We start from the raw sequence: 17,571 nt of genomic DNA, 5'->3' as shown, positions 1-17,571 counted from the left end.
CTGTTGGAGGTGTCATAGGTTACCACAGACATCTGCATGGAGCAGATATGATACACATTAAATGGGAGCATCGACTGGAACAGCAACTGGAGGCCAGGTGGGATATCCCAGGGCAGTTTTGTTTGTTTCAGAGATTTATTATATCCCTATTATATTTCCTTATATACTTATTAGTGTTTGTGGTAGAACTGACAGAATTTACATTGTCATTTTGAATAAAAAATTATGTTGGGGTACTATTTTTTCTTGCCCATTCAATATTTTTTACATGTAGATAAAATAGAAGAAAAAATAGATACTTTATTCCTAAGTGTATTGCTTTCAAAAAGATTCCTTGGTATTTTAGCTTTGTATTTTAATTGTCAAAATATTTTTGTTCTTCTAGACAGAAAAAGGGAGTGCGCTACATGAAGCAGCCCTGTTTGGAAAGGTGGAAGTGGCACGCATTTTACTTGAAACAGGTAAATTTAACTACAGGAAGCACTTACCAAATACTCCTAATATTTCTAACCTGGTGTTTACCTCCTCAAATCTTGTTTATACAAATTACTGCTTTATTTCTCCACCTTTACACATCTAATCACATGACTTCGCATTGAGTTAATGTTCTTTTAGAATAAGAGGATAAATATACAGAAGGAGAACAAAAGCAGTATTTTTACTAAGACTAAGAAATTCCTTACATGACTTTGTGTATGCCACTGTATTCTGAGAATAAATGTGTTCTGAAAATAAAATGGCTACATAATTTTTTTAATTTACTCTGAAAGGCAGCCAAGTATATTTAGATTAGCTAGAAAATAAAAGATGTCACTGCTGCTTTTCTTTTTTTTTCTTCCATTTAATGGAACTTGTAGTGGCCTACATGACTTGAAGATTATACAGTAGTATAGTCTACTGAGTGTAGTACCTGACTGGACCTAAAATGCCTGTTGGCTTTGCTCTCTTACCTGTTCTATTACCAGTGTAAAGGAAGTTTGATTATGTCATCCTTCTGAGATGACAGTTACTACATTGTGGGGATTCCGTATACTTTAACTCTTATTTGAGTTAAATCAATCATCTCAACAAGTGTGTTCCCAGATAAATGAGAAGACCAATGAAATGTGGATATTCAGAGACAATTCTGAGATGCATGAACTTCTGTTGTAGTGAGGGATCTTACTGATTTTTATTGTCAGTGCTTGTGAGGTTATACAATGCAAAAGACGTAATGCCATGCTCAGAGCTCCTTTACTGAATCCCAGCTAGTGCATATCTATCTGATCTGAGATCTACGTTTGGAAAAAAAGGTCTTTCCAAGATGTTTTTCTGTTTGGATAACTGAAAAAAAGGCAAAAATGAATCTGTACCTGCCCTCAAAAACGCAGTCTTTTTATATTAATTCACATAAAAGAGGAAGGAATGGAGAATATCTCAGCAATATGGGAAGCCTTACACCACAAATAAATAACACCTCTCGTGGAATAGCACATGTTATAGCCTTTACAACTATATAATTTTACAAGGTAGCAGTGTAGAACATTCACTATTAACTCCTTCAACACCTTCTGGCAATGCTTTCTACCTGATCCGTTTTCATCTAGCAATCTCCTTTTCTTTCATTCTGCTTCGAAGAAGACTCAGATATTATGAATGGCTATTGCAAAGGAGAAGTGTAAGTTGATGTCTCCAGACTCTGAAAATCAGCTTTGATAGCTCAGCAATATCTTGGTTTTATTTTCATTGAGAAAACAAATATCTCTTTCTCATAAATAAATTAGGAAACACTCGATCAGGTCAGGAAACAGCAAGAGCTGCAGTCTTTTCTGTTGAGTAGAGAAATCAATCCCTTCATGCTTCCTCAATATCTTCATAAATTCTGCTGCTTCTGATTTCCTCTATATAGTTTTCTGAGAAGAATCACATTCCATTTGTTAGGATCTTTCATCCTTACAGAATCATAGAATCATAGAATCACCAAGGTTGGAAAAGACCTAAAAGATCATCCAGTCCAACCGTTCACCTATTCCCAATAGCTCCCACTAAACCATGTCCCTCAACACAATATCCAGCCTTTCCTTGAACACCCCCAGGGTCGGTGACTCCACCACTCTATCAGGCAAACATTCCTAACGACAAAATGAAGTTGAGGATTCATGTAGCATCATATACACCACATTCTCAGAAACCTATCCAAGATAAGCCTCAAACTTATATACTGATGCTTATGTTCGTGATTCGAGCCAATTACTCGTTTAACAGTCTGTGAGGATATGTTCTTACTTTGCATACAGCCCTTACACCACGTATGGATATTTCAGTCCTTTCAGGAGCTACAAAACAACACAAATAACTATTTCTGTGTTTCTCCCAACATTCATACTACGCAGTAGAAAATCCCTGGTGAATTACAGCAGACTGGGGAGAATTAGAATCCAGGCAGGAAAAACAAAAAAAGAATTCTTAGTTTTATAAAATTTATTAAAATATAAAATTGATTTTATAAAATTTCTTGATTTTGTAAAGAATTGTTTTCAGGATGTCTGTTTCATAGTAACAGTCTGTTAAAAATATTCCCAAATCTGGTTTAAGAAGCTTACTTTATATCACCAGGAGCAAGAGAAACATAAAACCAATGTCATGTCAGCAGGCGAATTTTAGGCTACTCAAGCTTTAAACTGAAATGGATGTTGTACTTCAACTGTAGCACAGCTGTTAATCTGCTACACTTGTTTAACTGCTTGCATTTGATTTGTCAGATGACTGAGTCTGATATGCCACACTTAGATGTACTTTGGGTTAAGATTTTCACCAGAAATCATTTTCTTTTTCAGGAGTTGATGCCAACATAAAGGACAGTTTGGGTAGAACAGTTTTAGATATTCTTAAAGAACATCCATCTCAACAATCACTCCAAATTGCTGCTCTGCTTCAAGGTAAGTCATATTTAGTTACACCTGTAGAAACAAATCAGAATACCATGGAGGCATAAGGCTTAATATTGCAACTTCTACACTGAAAATATTTCATTACATGAAAAGAGTTCTTTTTTGAATTGAAAAAAAAAAAATTTGTTTGCTAGCTAGACGAAACAAAGTGGTTGAATATCCTTCCTTTTTCTGACAGTAGACATTAGTACGGTGTGTCACTTGCAGTTACTTTTTGTACATTCTGCATCGGAAAATAATGTTTTACTGCAGTTCTATTCAGTTGTGATGGTAAAATAGAATTGAAAGGCTTGTTTCATTCATAAATAACAAATGTAACTGAAGAATGATGACAAACTTTCAAAACCTTTTATGGCACCTTTCTCATTTTCTTTAAAATTAAAAAAAAAACCAACACAAAAGCAGGCAGTAACTTGTCATCATGGCAGAAACAATTTTTTTTGCATGTGTTTATTCTTTTTCTTCAGTTTCATGATGTAAAACTCATGAAACTCAATTTTTAACAGTCAAAAATGAGCTAGCACATAATTCAGTGCCACACATCTATTTTGTCTTGCATGCAATTCGTACCTTCATTTTCAGATTAGTCTTTATTTAGCTGTATTTGACTAAGGTGATGACGGCAGGTATCAGCACTGCATCTACACTTGTACTGATTCTTGTTGTCTTTGAGCCATTTTAATCGGATGCTAAAAGTGCAATGGCTCATGCATCAGTCTCCCTTGTATCTGCGTATCTTAAGAACATCTCCTAGGGAAAATGATGTTGTGGCCAGACAGCATCCTTTCTTCAGATGTTCATTTCTTTACACACTGCCTAGCTAGCTTCAACAAACTTTTCCGGTGAGGGAGATGGTGACACAAAAGAAAGTTTCCACAAGTATAATTAAAATTTTGCAAGGTGGGGAGGAGATATTCTCTTAAGGTACTGATTCATGCTATAGATGAACTGAATTTAGAGGTCTCTGTTACTGAAAAGGGTTGTTTAAGTCCTTTCCCTCCTTCCTATTTTCTTTTTCCTTTTGTCCCATTTTCTTTTCCTCCTTAAGTACTTCCAGCTATACAGTTCTCTTCCTTATTCCTTGTTTACAATAGAGTGTAAGTTGATCTGATTCAGTTTATTAACCAATAATATGCAAGGGCTGCTCCAAAAGTAATGCCTCCCATTTTATTATGTCAGCCCATGACGTCAGAGGTGGGTGCTGGTGGTGTGGAGTAGAGGTTTAACCTTCCCACCAGCATGCCATTACATTTTGTTGCTGTGTGACAGATGGCAACAGAGGGGCAGTCTGACAGAATGGCATCTGATGTGGAAGTGGGTGTGAAGCAAAGGTGTGTCACTGAATTCCTCCACGCAGAAGAAATGGCACCCACTGACATCATCTATGTTTGCTGAATGTTTATGGAGACCAAATAGTGGATATGACCACAATGATGGTGGTGTGGTGTGTTACAGCAACACCATCAGAACAACTGTGGAACTGCTGGTCATCTTTGCTGGTGCAGATTTTTAGTAGTGCGACATGCAGGCTCTTACTCATTGCTGGTGAAAATGCACAGCTAATGGTGGTGACTGTTCAAAAGTAGTGTTTTGTAGCTGAGAATTTGTTCTATCAAATAGTGTTACTGTTCTCTTTGTATGCGTTCTAGTTTCCATGGAAATAAATAGGAGGGATTGCATTAAGAGTGACATATATAGTTTATTACATATGTGTAACAATATTTAAAATAATATAAATCAGTGTTGTAATTACATAAATACATCTATTTCCTCTAATGAACCTGCCTCTTATATGATGTAGGTCCCAGAGTTAGTTTTGTCCCAGGTGAAATGGCAGAATTGTTCATCAAAAAGTGGAGAGGAACCAGCAGAAGAGAGCTCTAAATCTGATAGAGTTTGATAGTCTCAACCCCACCAATCAACGATTTCTGCAAAGTCCCCTTCCTTGCTCTGTGTCAAATAGTAATACCCACACCCAAGCCTATCTCAAGGTTTTGTCATTTTTGTAGGTCAGTACCTGCTCTTAGTTTTTACCACAAAAAGAAGAAATCTATCAATTTGAAAGCTTCTTTGTGCTTTGACACAATATCTTTTTCACATGTGCCTTGCAAGTATGAAGAAGACTGCTAATACTTTGAGCTTGTAGTAGTATGACTTATAACAAACAGCTGTTTATTTTTGCTTGGTCTGCCTTATAGTCAGAAGCGATGTTCAAGGATGAAAAATGTTTATCAAAATGCCATTTTGAAACTTGAGAAAACTGGACAAGTCCCTTCAGTACTCCTTTGTGGAGCGTACTGAGATTCTTTTTCATCAGCAAAGGGTTTATTAAACCTTTAACCATCCGAGATAAAGTTTGAACTTGGAGATGAAGTTGAAAAATCAAGTACAAGAATGGCAGGATTCAGTACTAGCACTGATGATAATACAGCAGATCTACCCTGTCTCTAAAAAGCTTGTTGAATATATTTTTCATTGAAATGTGGGCATTTATTTCACTGTAGGTGAAGAAATTAATAAAGCACTGGGAATTTGAGAAACCTTAATGTACTGTAATTGAGTTCAACTTCAGTGGGTAATGAATTCCATGCAAAGAAAGGGCAAATGCTGAGAGAGAGTAGGGGCTTCCAAATACATTCCTGCTAAACCTCCTGTGTTCCAATGATTATCTAGGCAAGTTTACATGTGTCCCTCATGTAGACTAAAAGGAAAAAGAGATGAAACGAATGCTGTCAGATGATTACTTGCTGAATTTTGTTTCTTCCTATTTTGTTTTCTGTATGTACTACATGATTCCATGTCAACATAATGTATTGAATTTATTCTTTCTTTGTTGCCAGGTTAGAATAAGATTTTATCTTCTGGCATTTTAACTAATTTCTACCATTTTCCCCTTGGTATTGTTATGAAGCCTAGAAATCCAAGTTAAGTATTGAAGTGCCACTGTACATAGTATTAACATAGAGCATAATATATGCTCCTGCTACAAGATATTAGCTTTCAAAATTTAATTCAAAGGCTGCAAGATGCAGATATACAGACTGATGAAACAAACCAGGAAGTAATGTGACCACTATTACTGGTGAGACTGATAGCTAGTGTTCAGTGCTATATATAGAGGTGTAGCAAAATTGTAAGAAAAGTTTTCAGGGAGAATTATTAGTTTTAAGGAAATTATTAGTTTTAAGGAAGCAGTTTGTGGAAGTGGCAATATTAAATCTGTTCAACCATCCTGAGAAAACAGTAATTGAAGTTCCCACAGAAGAAGAAAAAATGGTGCTTGAATAGCCTTCCATTTTCCTGGCGAGTTTGTTTTATTATTTAATAGATGGCAAATAAATAATGAAACCCTTTTCAAGAGCAACCCAAAACCAAATAACTAAACTATACCCCACCTGAATTTTTTTTTTTTAATTGTTTGTAACAAATTGTAATTGTTAATTACAGACAGGTTAGAATGACAGTTCAAGTTTTAATTCTATGTCTTTCATATATGTTTCATCATTTTCTGTGTCTGGCTCAGGTCTGAACTGAATTGAGCTTAGTTAAAAATACTTACTACAGTATAGATATTTTACATGGTAATGAAGAATTAGCTGCTTTGACATTATATGCTCAAAGATTGGAGAATTAGCACATTCATTTCTTGGATGTAATGAAACAACAGCATTCAGTGCTGAAGTAGTTAACAGTATTGGCACTTAGGGCTTTATAATTAGCCAATGAAGATGAAAGGGATGTTGCCAAGGCTAGTAGGCCTAAAATTAAACCGACCAGCTGTGTTTTAGTTTCAGCACATGTGAACGTGACGCAGGTGCACAATACACCATCTTTCAACCCTTTTTCCCCAGCCCAATGTGTTTTCTGTTAGAATCTCGCTCTTTTACTATTTCCGGAAACAGAATTCTTGCTATTATGGAAAAAAAAAAAAAAGAAAAAAAAAAGAAAAAGAGATGATAGATAGTTGTACAGATGAGAAATGATGGGAACACCAGAAAGACACAGTAAGCTCTGCAGTATAGGCAGTATGGAAGGAGATGTAGTAGAAAGCCACTTCCTATCTTTTCTACTGATGGTGCTTAAGAAACTAACATAGTTTGTACATGTTACCCAATTATTAATAAGTGGAAAATACATAAGCAGCTACTGGAATGGAAACAGAACCAGGATTCTATTTTCTCCCCCCTGCATACATAGCTGCAATGTTGTTATCGCAGGGCTTTAGTCTATTCTCTCTCTCTCTCTTCCTGTCTTTCTGTGGACAAATAGATTTTCCATTCCCTTCAGTACAAGTCTGCAGCTTCTCTGAAATACATTTCCAGTCAAGGATTTATTAGATCTTTGTAGGAAGAAAAGAATTGGGATATCAATTCCCCAGCACTTCCAGCACCTTTATTTTTTTTTCCTGGGTATTCATCAACTCCCTTTATAAAGTACTGTATAGCACTTTAATAAACCATGTTTGTTAATTAATTAATCCACTATTTACCACCTTCCTCACCTATCTCAGAATCATAGCTCCAGTGCTTTTTTTTTTTTTATCATCCCTGAACATGTTTCCTTATGTGCCCACACCAAAACATCTAGATTTTCTTCTGGCATCATGTTAAAATTGAGTCATTCAGAATTTTGCTCTGAAATGCAGGAGACTAGAGCAGTCCAGCCTTGTCCTTAGCTCATGCCTGCCGCCTTACTAGATGTGAAGGTAGCAGTTAGCAGTTGGTTTCATGTAACCACTGCTGCTGTGAGTAGGAGGCTTTGGGTCCTGAGGCCTCTGGTTGGCCGGGGTTTGGTCCTTCTCAGGGGAATGGTTGAGGTACTTCGGGAGCTGCTTCTAGACAGCTGAGATAGGATGTGGTGGAGCTGAGGGAGCTCAGCCAGGTGGCAGGGGTGCAGGGAGCCAAGCCTGAGATATCCAGAGGGTGTTGTGAGATGATGGCTGTGCAGGAGGGCACAGAGAAATTAGGTTGTTCTTCAGGGACACAGGCCATGCTGAGGGTGTGTGTCGGTGGGCCTGCTTTATTCACCTAGTCTAGTTATTGGAGATTCTTCTATTTGGAAAGGTGAGTGTTCATATTTTTATGTTAGTCAAATTTGGCTTTTTTCCTTTTCTTTGAGAGGAAGTCAGTGTAGGGAGGAACTCCAGGTGTTTCTAACTCTTTGCTTTGCTTACTTACATTGCCTATCAAAATAAAAGTCAAAGGAGCTTATACTAAGTGTTAACAACAATAATACAAAATAGAAGTAAAGGTCTAAGTTCTCTCTCTAAAAGCCAGAGCTTATAAATTAAGCAAAAATCCTGACCTCACTAAGGAATGAGAACATGGAGGACCTGAAATTAAGAGCAGGTTGACCTGAGCCAAAGCTTTCACTGCCCCTGGATTTTCAGCAACAACTCCAGCTGCGCTGGGCCATCCTCTGTTATGGCTGATATTCCTGGGGGCTCCTCTGCAAGACAGATGCGTGTGTCTGCCTACATCTTAATGCCTTCCCTTCTCCTTGACTTTGGCCTAGCACACGTTACAGAAGTGAGGAACCCTTCTAGAACATTTTCAGATTTTCAGATTCTTTGGATTAATCCTCACTGAACTGTAGTCTGCAGTTTGAGTCAACAGATGTAAAATACTCCATTCTTCCCAAAGCAATTTGGTGAAGAGCCATCTCTGAAGTGCATGTATTGACGTATGCTTCCCTCACTCTGTGCTAGTCATGTCCACTTGCTGTGAAATATGGAACATGATGACATGACACGGAAAGCTGAAGAAGCATTATGATTCTGACAGATCGCGTCCTGAGCAGACTCCGCCTTCCCCTGTTGCAGAACTCTCTTCTGTAAACTCTTTCAGACTACAGCTGTGGAAACTGTTCTGGTCATGAGCTAATCTAATTGACTAAGCTTGTCTTTCTGTTTTGAGGAGAGTGAATCCAGAGAAGTCTCTAAGCTACACTGTAATCAGAGCACAGATGATGGTTGACAACTTCATCTGTTTCATTAAGTTTGGAAAGGCATGGAAGATGAGTTTCTAGCCAGCTGCAGGTGAATAGAATTTTGTTGTGGGTGAAAGCATCCACTGCTTTTGAGTAGATTGTATTTGGCTCCTAAAATAGATCACTTGGTTTTTGTCTGTTCCTTTGATAACATGAGTAAGTTCTCATTTACCTAGTCTATGAGCTTCTCACAACCGAATCCATCACTTTATTGTTTTTGCTTATATACAGTAGAATTTTCAAAAGCATAAAGTTAACGTACAAGTACCGCAGAAGCCTGAAGCTGTAAGTGTTGCACCGTCTATTTTACCAAGATGGCACTTTCTGTTGGGCTGTTCTAAACCTCTCCAGCACATTGTGTGCTGAGCCTTTTTAAGAGGTTTCCCAAGACTTATATGGATATCAAAATGATACCAAGATTAATGTTCTTCACAATCTTACCTGCGTTTCCATTCCTAATAATTTAATTATTGATCCAATAATTTGAACGCTGCCACTTATTTTATGTTTGCTTTCGGACAGCTGCAAAATTATCCAGTATATATTTTCAAGCATGAATTCTTATTTTTCCTTTTTCTTTTGATCTTGCTTTTCTTTTATTTCTCCTCCATGTCACACAATATCTCAGCAAATATTGTAGCTGGTAGAGCTGAAAAAATTCCGGAGTATTTTGTCTTGCTGCTGCTTGCAGCAAACATTTTACACGGTCTCCCACAGTATTCTGGAGAAGCTGGCAGCCCATGGCTTGGATAGGTATACTCTGCTAGGTAAAGAGGCTGGGCCCAGATAGTGGTGATCAATGGTCACAAGTGATGTTGCCCAGAGGTCAGTACTGGGGCCTGTCCTGCTCAGTATCTTTATTGATGACATGAATGAGAGGATTGAATGAGTCTGCAGATAACACCAAGTTGCTGGAAGCGTCTATCTGCCTGGAGGTAGGAAAGCGCTACAGAGGGATCTGGACAGGCTGGATAGCTGGGCTGAGGCCAATGAGATGAAGTTCAACAAGACCAAGTGCCAGGTCCTGCACTTTGGCTTCAACAACCCCAGGCAGCGCTGCAGGCTTGGGGCAGAGTAGCTGAAAGATTGCGTAGAGGACACAGACTTGGGGTTATTGGTTGACTCATGGCTGAACATGAGCCAGCAGCATGTCCAGGTGGCCAAGAAGGCCAATGGCATCCTGGCTTGTATCAGAAATCGTGTTGCCAGCAGGAGCAGGGAAGTGGTCATCCCTCTGTACTCAGCACTGATGAGGCCACATCTTGAGTATTGATTTTTTGGAGTCCCTCGCTACAAGACATTGAGGCCCTGAATAATGTTCTGAGAAGGGCACAAAGCTGGTGAGGGGTCTGGAGAACAAGTGGTTGAGGGAACTGGGACTTTTTAGTCTGGAGAAGAGGAGGCTCGGGGATGACTTATTGCTCTCTACAACTGCCTGAAGGAAGGTTGTGGTGGGGTGGGGAGGTGGGAGTTGGCCTCTTCTCCCATGTAACTTGCAATAGGACTAAAGGGAATGGCCTCATATGCCAGGGCAGATTCAGTTTAGACATTAGGAAAAAATTATTCTCCAAGAGAGTGGTCAGGCGCTGGAGCAGGCTGCCCAGGGGGGTGGTGGGGTCACTGACCCTGGATGTGTTTAAAAAACATTTAGATGTTGTACTGAGGAACATGGATTAGTGAAAAATATTGGTGAAAGACAGAGGGTCGAACTGTATGACCTTGGAGGTCTTTTCCAACCTTGGTGATTCTATGATTCTACGGTTTTCACATGGTCCCTTACTTAAGAATTATCTTTGCTTCTTTCCTTTAAGTATTAAACTAAAAAAAAACCCGCATGTTTTCATATGGAGAAATTTGTGACAGCTTCTCCAATGGACCATTGCAAACCATCTGACTTACTATATTACATTTTCATATCATAATCTTAAGAAATAACAAGCTGCAAAGTATTCTAAAACTGCATGCTATTCTCTGCCATTTCCAATTTCATTTCCTAAGATGTCGATTTCATCACAGTTTGTATTTGGGTTATCGGATTTGTTACTTAAACAGAAATAAAACTAGCTAAACAAGTACATTGTAGACTGCAAAAATTAAATCAGGGAAGTTTTCAGTTCCCAGAAACACTTTACTCATCCAGTGTGGTACTAATGAATGTGGTTATTGTAGTTCACTGCTGTGCTTACTATTTGGATAAGAAATTAAGTACTACAGGAAATCAAGAAAGTGGAGATACAGGAAATCAAGAAAGTGGAGATGCAAAAAAGCTGCCTGAACTGGGAACCAGTCATTCTGCTGGAAAAAACAAAAATAAACAAACAACAACAAAAAAAAACCCCACTATGGCGTAAATTAGTTTCTCATTAATTATTTAATATCTATTCTGCAATAACGTTCATTTAAGTCTTAGAGTTTTATTGAGCATGTACTAATCCAGGTGAAAATAATAAATATTTGTACAAAATTAATAGCAAATTTGAAGTTTATCTCATTCATCATTTCACATGTCTGTTTTTACAAACATGCTCATGAAGTTGGAAAAAAGCAAATTTTAGAGAATACAAGAGAGAAAAATTTCAGAATGGACTTTTTTAACCTATTAATTATATCTAAATCTTTGAAAGTGCTTTTTTTCTGAAGTACTTAGTCTCTGTTCTGCAAGCAGAATATTTTATCTTCTCAGTATCAGTATTTCTACTTATTGCTAACTTGAATATCTTGACTAGAGCCTAGAAGATCAACTGTATCCCAGGCTGCATCAAAAGAGGGGTGGCCAGCAGTGAGAGGAAGCTTAGTGACCCCTATACACTGCCCTTGCGAGGCCCCATCTAGACTACTGCACCCAGGTCTGGGTCCCCAAGCACAAGAAGAATGCAGAGCTGTTGGATGAGGTCCAGAGGAGGGCCACTAAGATGATCACAGGGCTGGAGGACCTCTCCTTTGAAGAAAGGTTGAGGGAGCTGATATTGTTCAGCTTGGAGAACAGAAGGTTCTGGAGACACCTCATTGTGGTCTTCCAGTACTTGAAGGGACTTTACATGCAGGAGGAGAACTGATATTTTACGCTGTCTGATACTGATAGGACAAGAGAGGATGGCTCTAAACTAAGAGAGGGGAAATTTAGGTTAGCTGTTAGAAACAGATTTTTCACGCAGAGGGCAGTGAGGTGCTGGAACAGGTTGCTTAGAGAGGTTGTGGATGCCCCATCTCTGGTGGCACTCAAGGGTGGGTTTGATGGGGCCCTGGGAAGCCTGTTCTAATTTGTGGCAACCCTGCCTATTGCAGAGGAATGGAACTAGATGATCTTAAAGGTCCCCTACAACCTAAGCCATTCTATGATTCTTTGACTAAATATTCTTAACAGATTTAAAACAAAAGAAAATTCTTTCAACAGTACTAATGTAATGGAATAGCAATATGGATATTTCAAGGAGATAGGAAAAATCATAGTGATACTTACAACTCATTACTCTCGCAGTCAGATTCCTTGAACAGTTTCAGTAGATTAGAGGAGGTAACTGGCCATTATAATGTTTTATAATATTTTCAATAAATGATTGCCTTGCCGCAGTGTTTATGAGTATTTACAAGATTTTAATATGCAAAACTGGAAGAGGTTTCATAAAAAAAGGAAGTAGGAAATATACTTTTTATTAGAATCAACCTTCTTCATTCTGGAGTTTATATGTATTTATATCTTTAAATTGCAGAATATATGGAAACAGGAAATGCAAGTGTTTCAGAGGAACGCCCACTGGAAGGTGCAGAACATCAGTCTTGCATTTTGTCTCCAGAAGTTCTTCCATCTCCAAAGGCTAAAAGTAAATACATGTACTCTGTGAATACAGAAGCTGTATTGAATTATCTTTAATAGTAAAGTTATATCACTAACATGTTTGTATGAAGATATGAAATGAAAAAGAGAGATAAAGAAAGACTATTATTGAAAAGCTTTTCTTCCATTATGAACTACCTAGCTTGACTGCATACACTGTAATGTATACCATAAAAGAAAGTAAAGAACTGTTCTCAAAAATGACAAGTCATAGATTGGTTACAGTCTGTTACATTGTTTGATCTTAAATATTTTTCTATAACATAATGCATTTCCTAAGTAAAACAGAAGATTAATAAATATGCCACAATACTCCGTAGGTGCTTAGGATAGGAGAGAATTTATTTTGTCTCAGCCAGTGAGTACCTTTTCTGATTGTGTTACATTTGACTCTTTGAAGGATCATTTGTGTACCATTCTTCCTGCAGATAAATCTTCTAACATACCTTTCATGTACCATGACTGTCACTGTTATGTGTACGTGGTTTGATCTTATGCTCTTACCTACATTTTTATGCACCAAAGTGTCATAGGAAGGACATTTCTTGAGCATGTTGTAATGCTGCTCTTCATGAAAACCAATCCTAATTCTAAAACCAAACCTGATTACTGGCTTCTATAGTCATCCAAAGTACATATAATTAACTACTGGCAAATAACTGCCTGTCTTCTTTGGTTTTTTTGATGATTTTTTTTTTTTTTTTTTTTTTGAGTCTCTTTCACCCCTTTTCTAGGGGAGTTTAATTCGTGAGAAAATTAAGCTTATTGCTGCAAACCAGATTATGATCTTCATGGTGACAGTAAACAAATACTCCAGTTCTCGTCATGTTTCCCATTGGGGCGTTTGACAAACATGTAACATATGAATATAAATAGTTCCTTTGAATTTAGTAAAATCATTCATGAAGTCAGCTTCCCCGTGCCATAGAAAAATCCATCATTAATTTAGGTAGTAAACATTTTTAAAACACATTGTTCTTCTGCTTTCAAGATATAAACACTACACATAAACATGCTACTTTGTTTTTCCTTGTCTGTTGTGTAATCTGATTTTAAAGGAAAGAAATTGTATGTGATTGTACTTCCCATCTGTCTGTCATTTTCTAATAATCTAATTTCAAATAATTTAAACCAAATTTGAAAGATGGATAGCTGTATCAATTACCTTATTGTGACTGTCACGAAAATAGATAGCTAGATAGAGGAGAGAGACGTTTCTTAGGCCTGCTCTGAAAGAAAGTTAAGCAAAAATAATCTTTTATGTATTCTTTCTGGCAGCAATCAGATAGCCAGTTAGTGTATGCTTACAGACAGGCCAGTTATCACATTTGCAGTTCTTGTCTTTCCGCACACAACTAATTCTTGCCTAGCAAGAAATACTAAAGGACATATGTGGAAGAATATGAGATATTTGCACTTAGAGAACATAAATCTGTAGGAAACAGTAGTCCTGTGTTTTCATTATGGTATTCCAGGATGTTCTTTAAAATAGTTCTTAATATTCAAGTCTTTTACTTCCAATTTTTACTTGTTCTGGTATTAATCTGCAATAAATTCTTTTTTTTTTTTTTTAATTATAAAGCTAAATATAAATAGAGCTAATTGCAGCTTTGATTCAATTTCAAGTTTAGTGCAAACATAACAAAATGTAACAGCTGTTTATTAAGATGTTTCTTATACTTAACTATTAAAAGGCAATTAGATGCTTTTAATTAACAGCTTATGTTCTTGGATCTAAAAATTGGAGTCACAGTTGTAATTTTAAAAAATATAATGAACTGTGTCTTTTGTGTCTACCTAGCATAACAAACAATGAAAAAAAAAAACCCAAAAAACTAGAAAGAATGGTACAAAAAGAGCTCTAGACCAAATAGAAAGAATCTTACCTGGGTTTTCTTTAGTTACTTTTTTTTTTTTTTTTTTCTCCACCAAAGGGTAGAGTGGAATGAAATTATCTCTGTATTTTATTGAGTAGGAGGACTGTAGTTTCCAACAGTATGACTCTTGGAACCTAGTCAAGAGAATCTCTTACTTGCTTCAAGAATAAACTTGGCTTTCATTCACTTCTTCATTGCTATTATTAAAGGTAACTGTGTAACACATATGCAGTAGATTATCCCAAACACAGTTGTGATTCTAAAACTTATTACTACTTCCTATCTTTCAAGTAGAGGCCCTCAGTATAGCTACTAAAAGCCCATTGTGTTACTCTTTTGGTAAATTGATTAACTGAAGATGAAGGAGAATTCATGAAATACAATAAAGAATGCACTAAACATGGATTTCTGATAGGTTGATATAGGGAGGAATGTTTCAATCTTGTGGATTTTGTCCAACACATTCCCTCCATGATTCCAAAAAATTGGACTCTGAGAAAGAGACCAAGGATTGTTTATAAAACATAGCTTTTTGCAGGGACAGATGTTTATTCTCTGAAACTTAGTCCTAATCAATTTAGACTTTATGGAGACTATGCAATGTCTTACTTGTTCAGACTAGCAAATATGAATCCCGTGCAGTGTATGGAATGGTAGCTTTGTATGTTTGTAGAAACTTTCCTTTTCTGGTTAAATCTTATATTCTTGGATAGCTGCTGGTTTTATTCAGCAACTCTGTTGGAAAACAGAGAAAGGGTAAGTACATGTTGAATTTCATCCTAACTAAATACAAGCTATAAAGGAAAGGAAAAATAAGTAGATTACCTCGAGTGATTCCCATCCTGGAATGAGATGCCACTATTTTTGAGGATAGAATTGTGTGTGAAGATCACTGTTTAGATGTTAAGGCATGGAATGTAAGAAATACTAAGTAAAAATGTACATAACCTGCATTCCATTTTAATCATAAATGACCTCTAATATTCTAAGTATTGACTAATGGTGTGTCTGTTTTTAAAGGTGAAGCTGTGACTGGAGAATTATCAAAGCTCTTAGATGAAATCAAATTGTGCCAAGAGAAGGAATACTCTTTTGAAGATCTGTCTCATACAATATCAGACCATTTTCTGGACAATTTTAGTAAAATATCAGAGGAAGAACTTATGACCAGTGGAATCCAAACCAAGCTTAATGTAGTAAGTAAGATGAGATACAAAGATGATATATTCAGTAATAGTTGTTCTATTTTGTACCAATGGATCCAAATTCAAGGGAATTGCTGCCCAATTATAGCTTTCTCCTGCCATCTAGGGCCATCAGGGGGTCTTCTGGCATAATGATCTTAAGTAGTGCCAGAGTGGGTTTAGTTTGGGTATTAGGATAAATTTCTTCATGGAGAGGATGTTTAATTGGTGCCATCTCCTTCCCTGAAGTATTTAAGAGAAGTGTGGATGTAGCACTTAGGAACTTGGTTTAGGAGTGGGACTTTGCTAGGTATGCTGATGGTTGGACTTGATGATCTCAAAGGTTTTTTCCAACCTAGATAATTTAGGATTCTATATTTGCTTTATTTACATCACATTCAGGAAAGAAATAGTGCAAGAATATGATATGTCTAATAATATGACAGTAAAAAAAGAATAGGACACACTCGTTACAGACTTAGGATTTAGTGTTCCTCTAATTTTATAAAGATACTGCCTCGTAGAACTAAGAATAGCTTTTGATGGTTATCACTACAAATGTGATCAAAAGTTCAGGCTAAATTTACTTTTGAGGTTGGGGAGTGCAAAGAGGGGGTTTTTGAGAAATGCATTGAACTTGATAATACTCAGAGCTGTATCTGAGACTAAATGCTTGCAGAATTTGATCAGAATTACCCCTCAAAATAAGAAGCTAAACGTTTTCAGTTACAATTCCTACAAATGTTATTACCATGTAGCTTTCCTAGCAGTTAATGTTCTGAAAGACTGTCTAATACTGAAAATTGTTGTGGTTGTGGCACTTCAGTGATTTCTACCTATAGTTGAAAATATAACTTCATTAATATTATTCCTGTAAATAAAGTGCTGTACAATGCTTTTTTTTTTTTTTTTTTTTTTTCATTACAGGATAAAAAAGCACTTTTATTATTATTTTTCCTTTTAATTTAATTATTTTCCTCACTAAGTAAAATAAATAGGATTGCTCATGAAATAATACACACAATAGAGGTAAAATGTTAAATGCTAAATTTCATTTTCTTTCTTCATAAATTAAGAACGATTATGCTCTAATACGTGGTGAGAAGCATGACAAGTTAAGACATTTTATGTGCTAGAGAATTCCTTTACCATATATGGAGACAGAATTAGGTTTACAGGAATGAGTAGCTGCCCCAAAATGCAGTAGCTACTTTTGTAAAGCCCTTTTATGTTTGAGCAATTAGATACATAATCCATATTGAAGTCAGTCTAAACAAGGTACTGGAGTCATGTAAGCATTTCTATATGTCTTTCAAGTGCCCCTCTGTATTTAGATGCAAACTGCTATTTAAGTTTTCTCTGTTGCTGTTTGCAGAAATTGTAACTCATATAATTCTGTCTATTCAAACTGAAAGTTTTACAGACCTAAATGAAATAGAATGTGAATATTCAACCAGTAAATCTGTAATTTATCTATAGCAGGTAAATTAGGAAAGTACATTTGCTGACATTTCATGTGATTATTTATTCAAAGATTTGAAAGCAAATCTTTGAAAATGGGAACTGGCTGAAGCATGTCATCACTCTTTCCCACCAGTGCAACAAGTTTTTCTTTCAATGAAAACTAGAATGAAGGCGATGATACACACTTTTGTCATCAAGTGACCATTCAGAGCAGAGCATGTTTTTCCTTTGAGTGGACCCAACTGCACAGGCCTATGCATGGAAGCAACTGTATTGTGATGTAAGATTTTGCT

General features: G+C 36.7%; 1 protein-coding gene across 11 annotated transcripts in view; it reads left to right on the top strand.

Annotated features, from left to right (window-relative positions):
* The window catches only part of ANKS1B (ankyrin repeat and sterile alpha motif domain containing 1B), a 402,720-nt gene that overhangs the window by 56,798 nt on the left and 328,351 nt on the right, over nt 1-17,571 (top strand). For 9 of the 11 annotated variants that reach the window (XM_048933569.1, XM_048933568.1, XM_048933550.1 and 6 more), the window contains exons 5-8: nt 386-461; nt 2,817-2,918; nt 12,629-12,739; nt 15,651-15,826. In XM_048933569.1, the coding sequence (XP_048789526.1) occupies nt 386-461; nt 2,817-2,918; nt 12,629-12,739; nt 15,651-15,826 (465 nt within the window). Of the gene's footprint in view, nt 1-385; nt 462-2,816; nt 2,919-12,628; nt 12,740-15,650; nt 15,827-17,571 lie in introns of those variants that run through there. The other 2 variants (XM_048933554.1, XM_048933558.1) reach the window with 2 other exon arrangements.

This window comes from Lagopus muta, chromosome 1 (assembly GCF_023343835.1).
Source record: "Lagopus muta isolate bLagMut1 chromosome 1, bLagMut1 primary, whole genome shotgun sequence".
Taxonomy (NCBI): Eukaryota; Metazoa; Chordata; class Aves; order Galliformes; family Phasianidae; genus Lagopus; species Lagopus muta.
The sequence above is the reverse complement of the archived record's forward strand: the minus strand, read 5'-3'. Positions and strand labels throughout refer to the sequence as shown.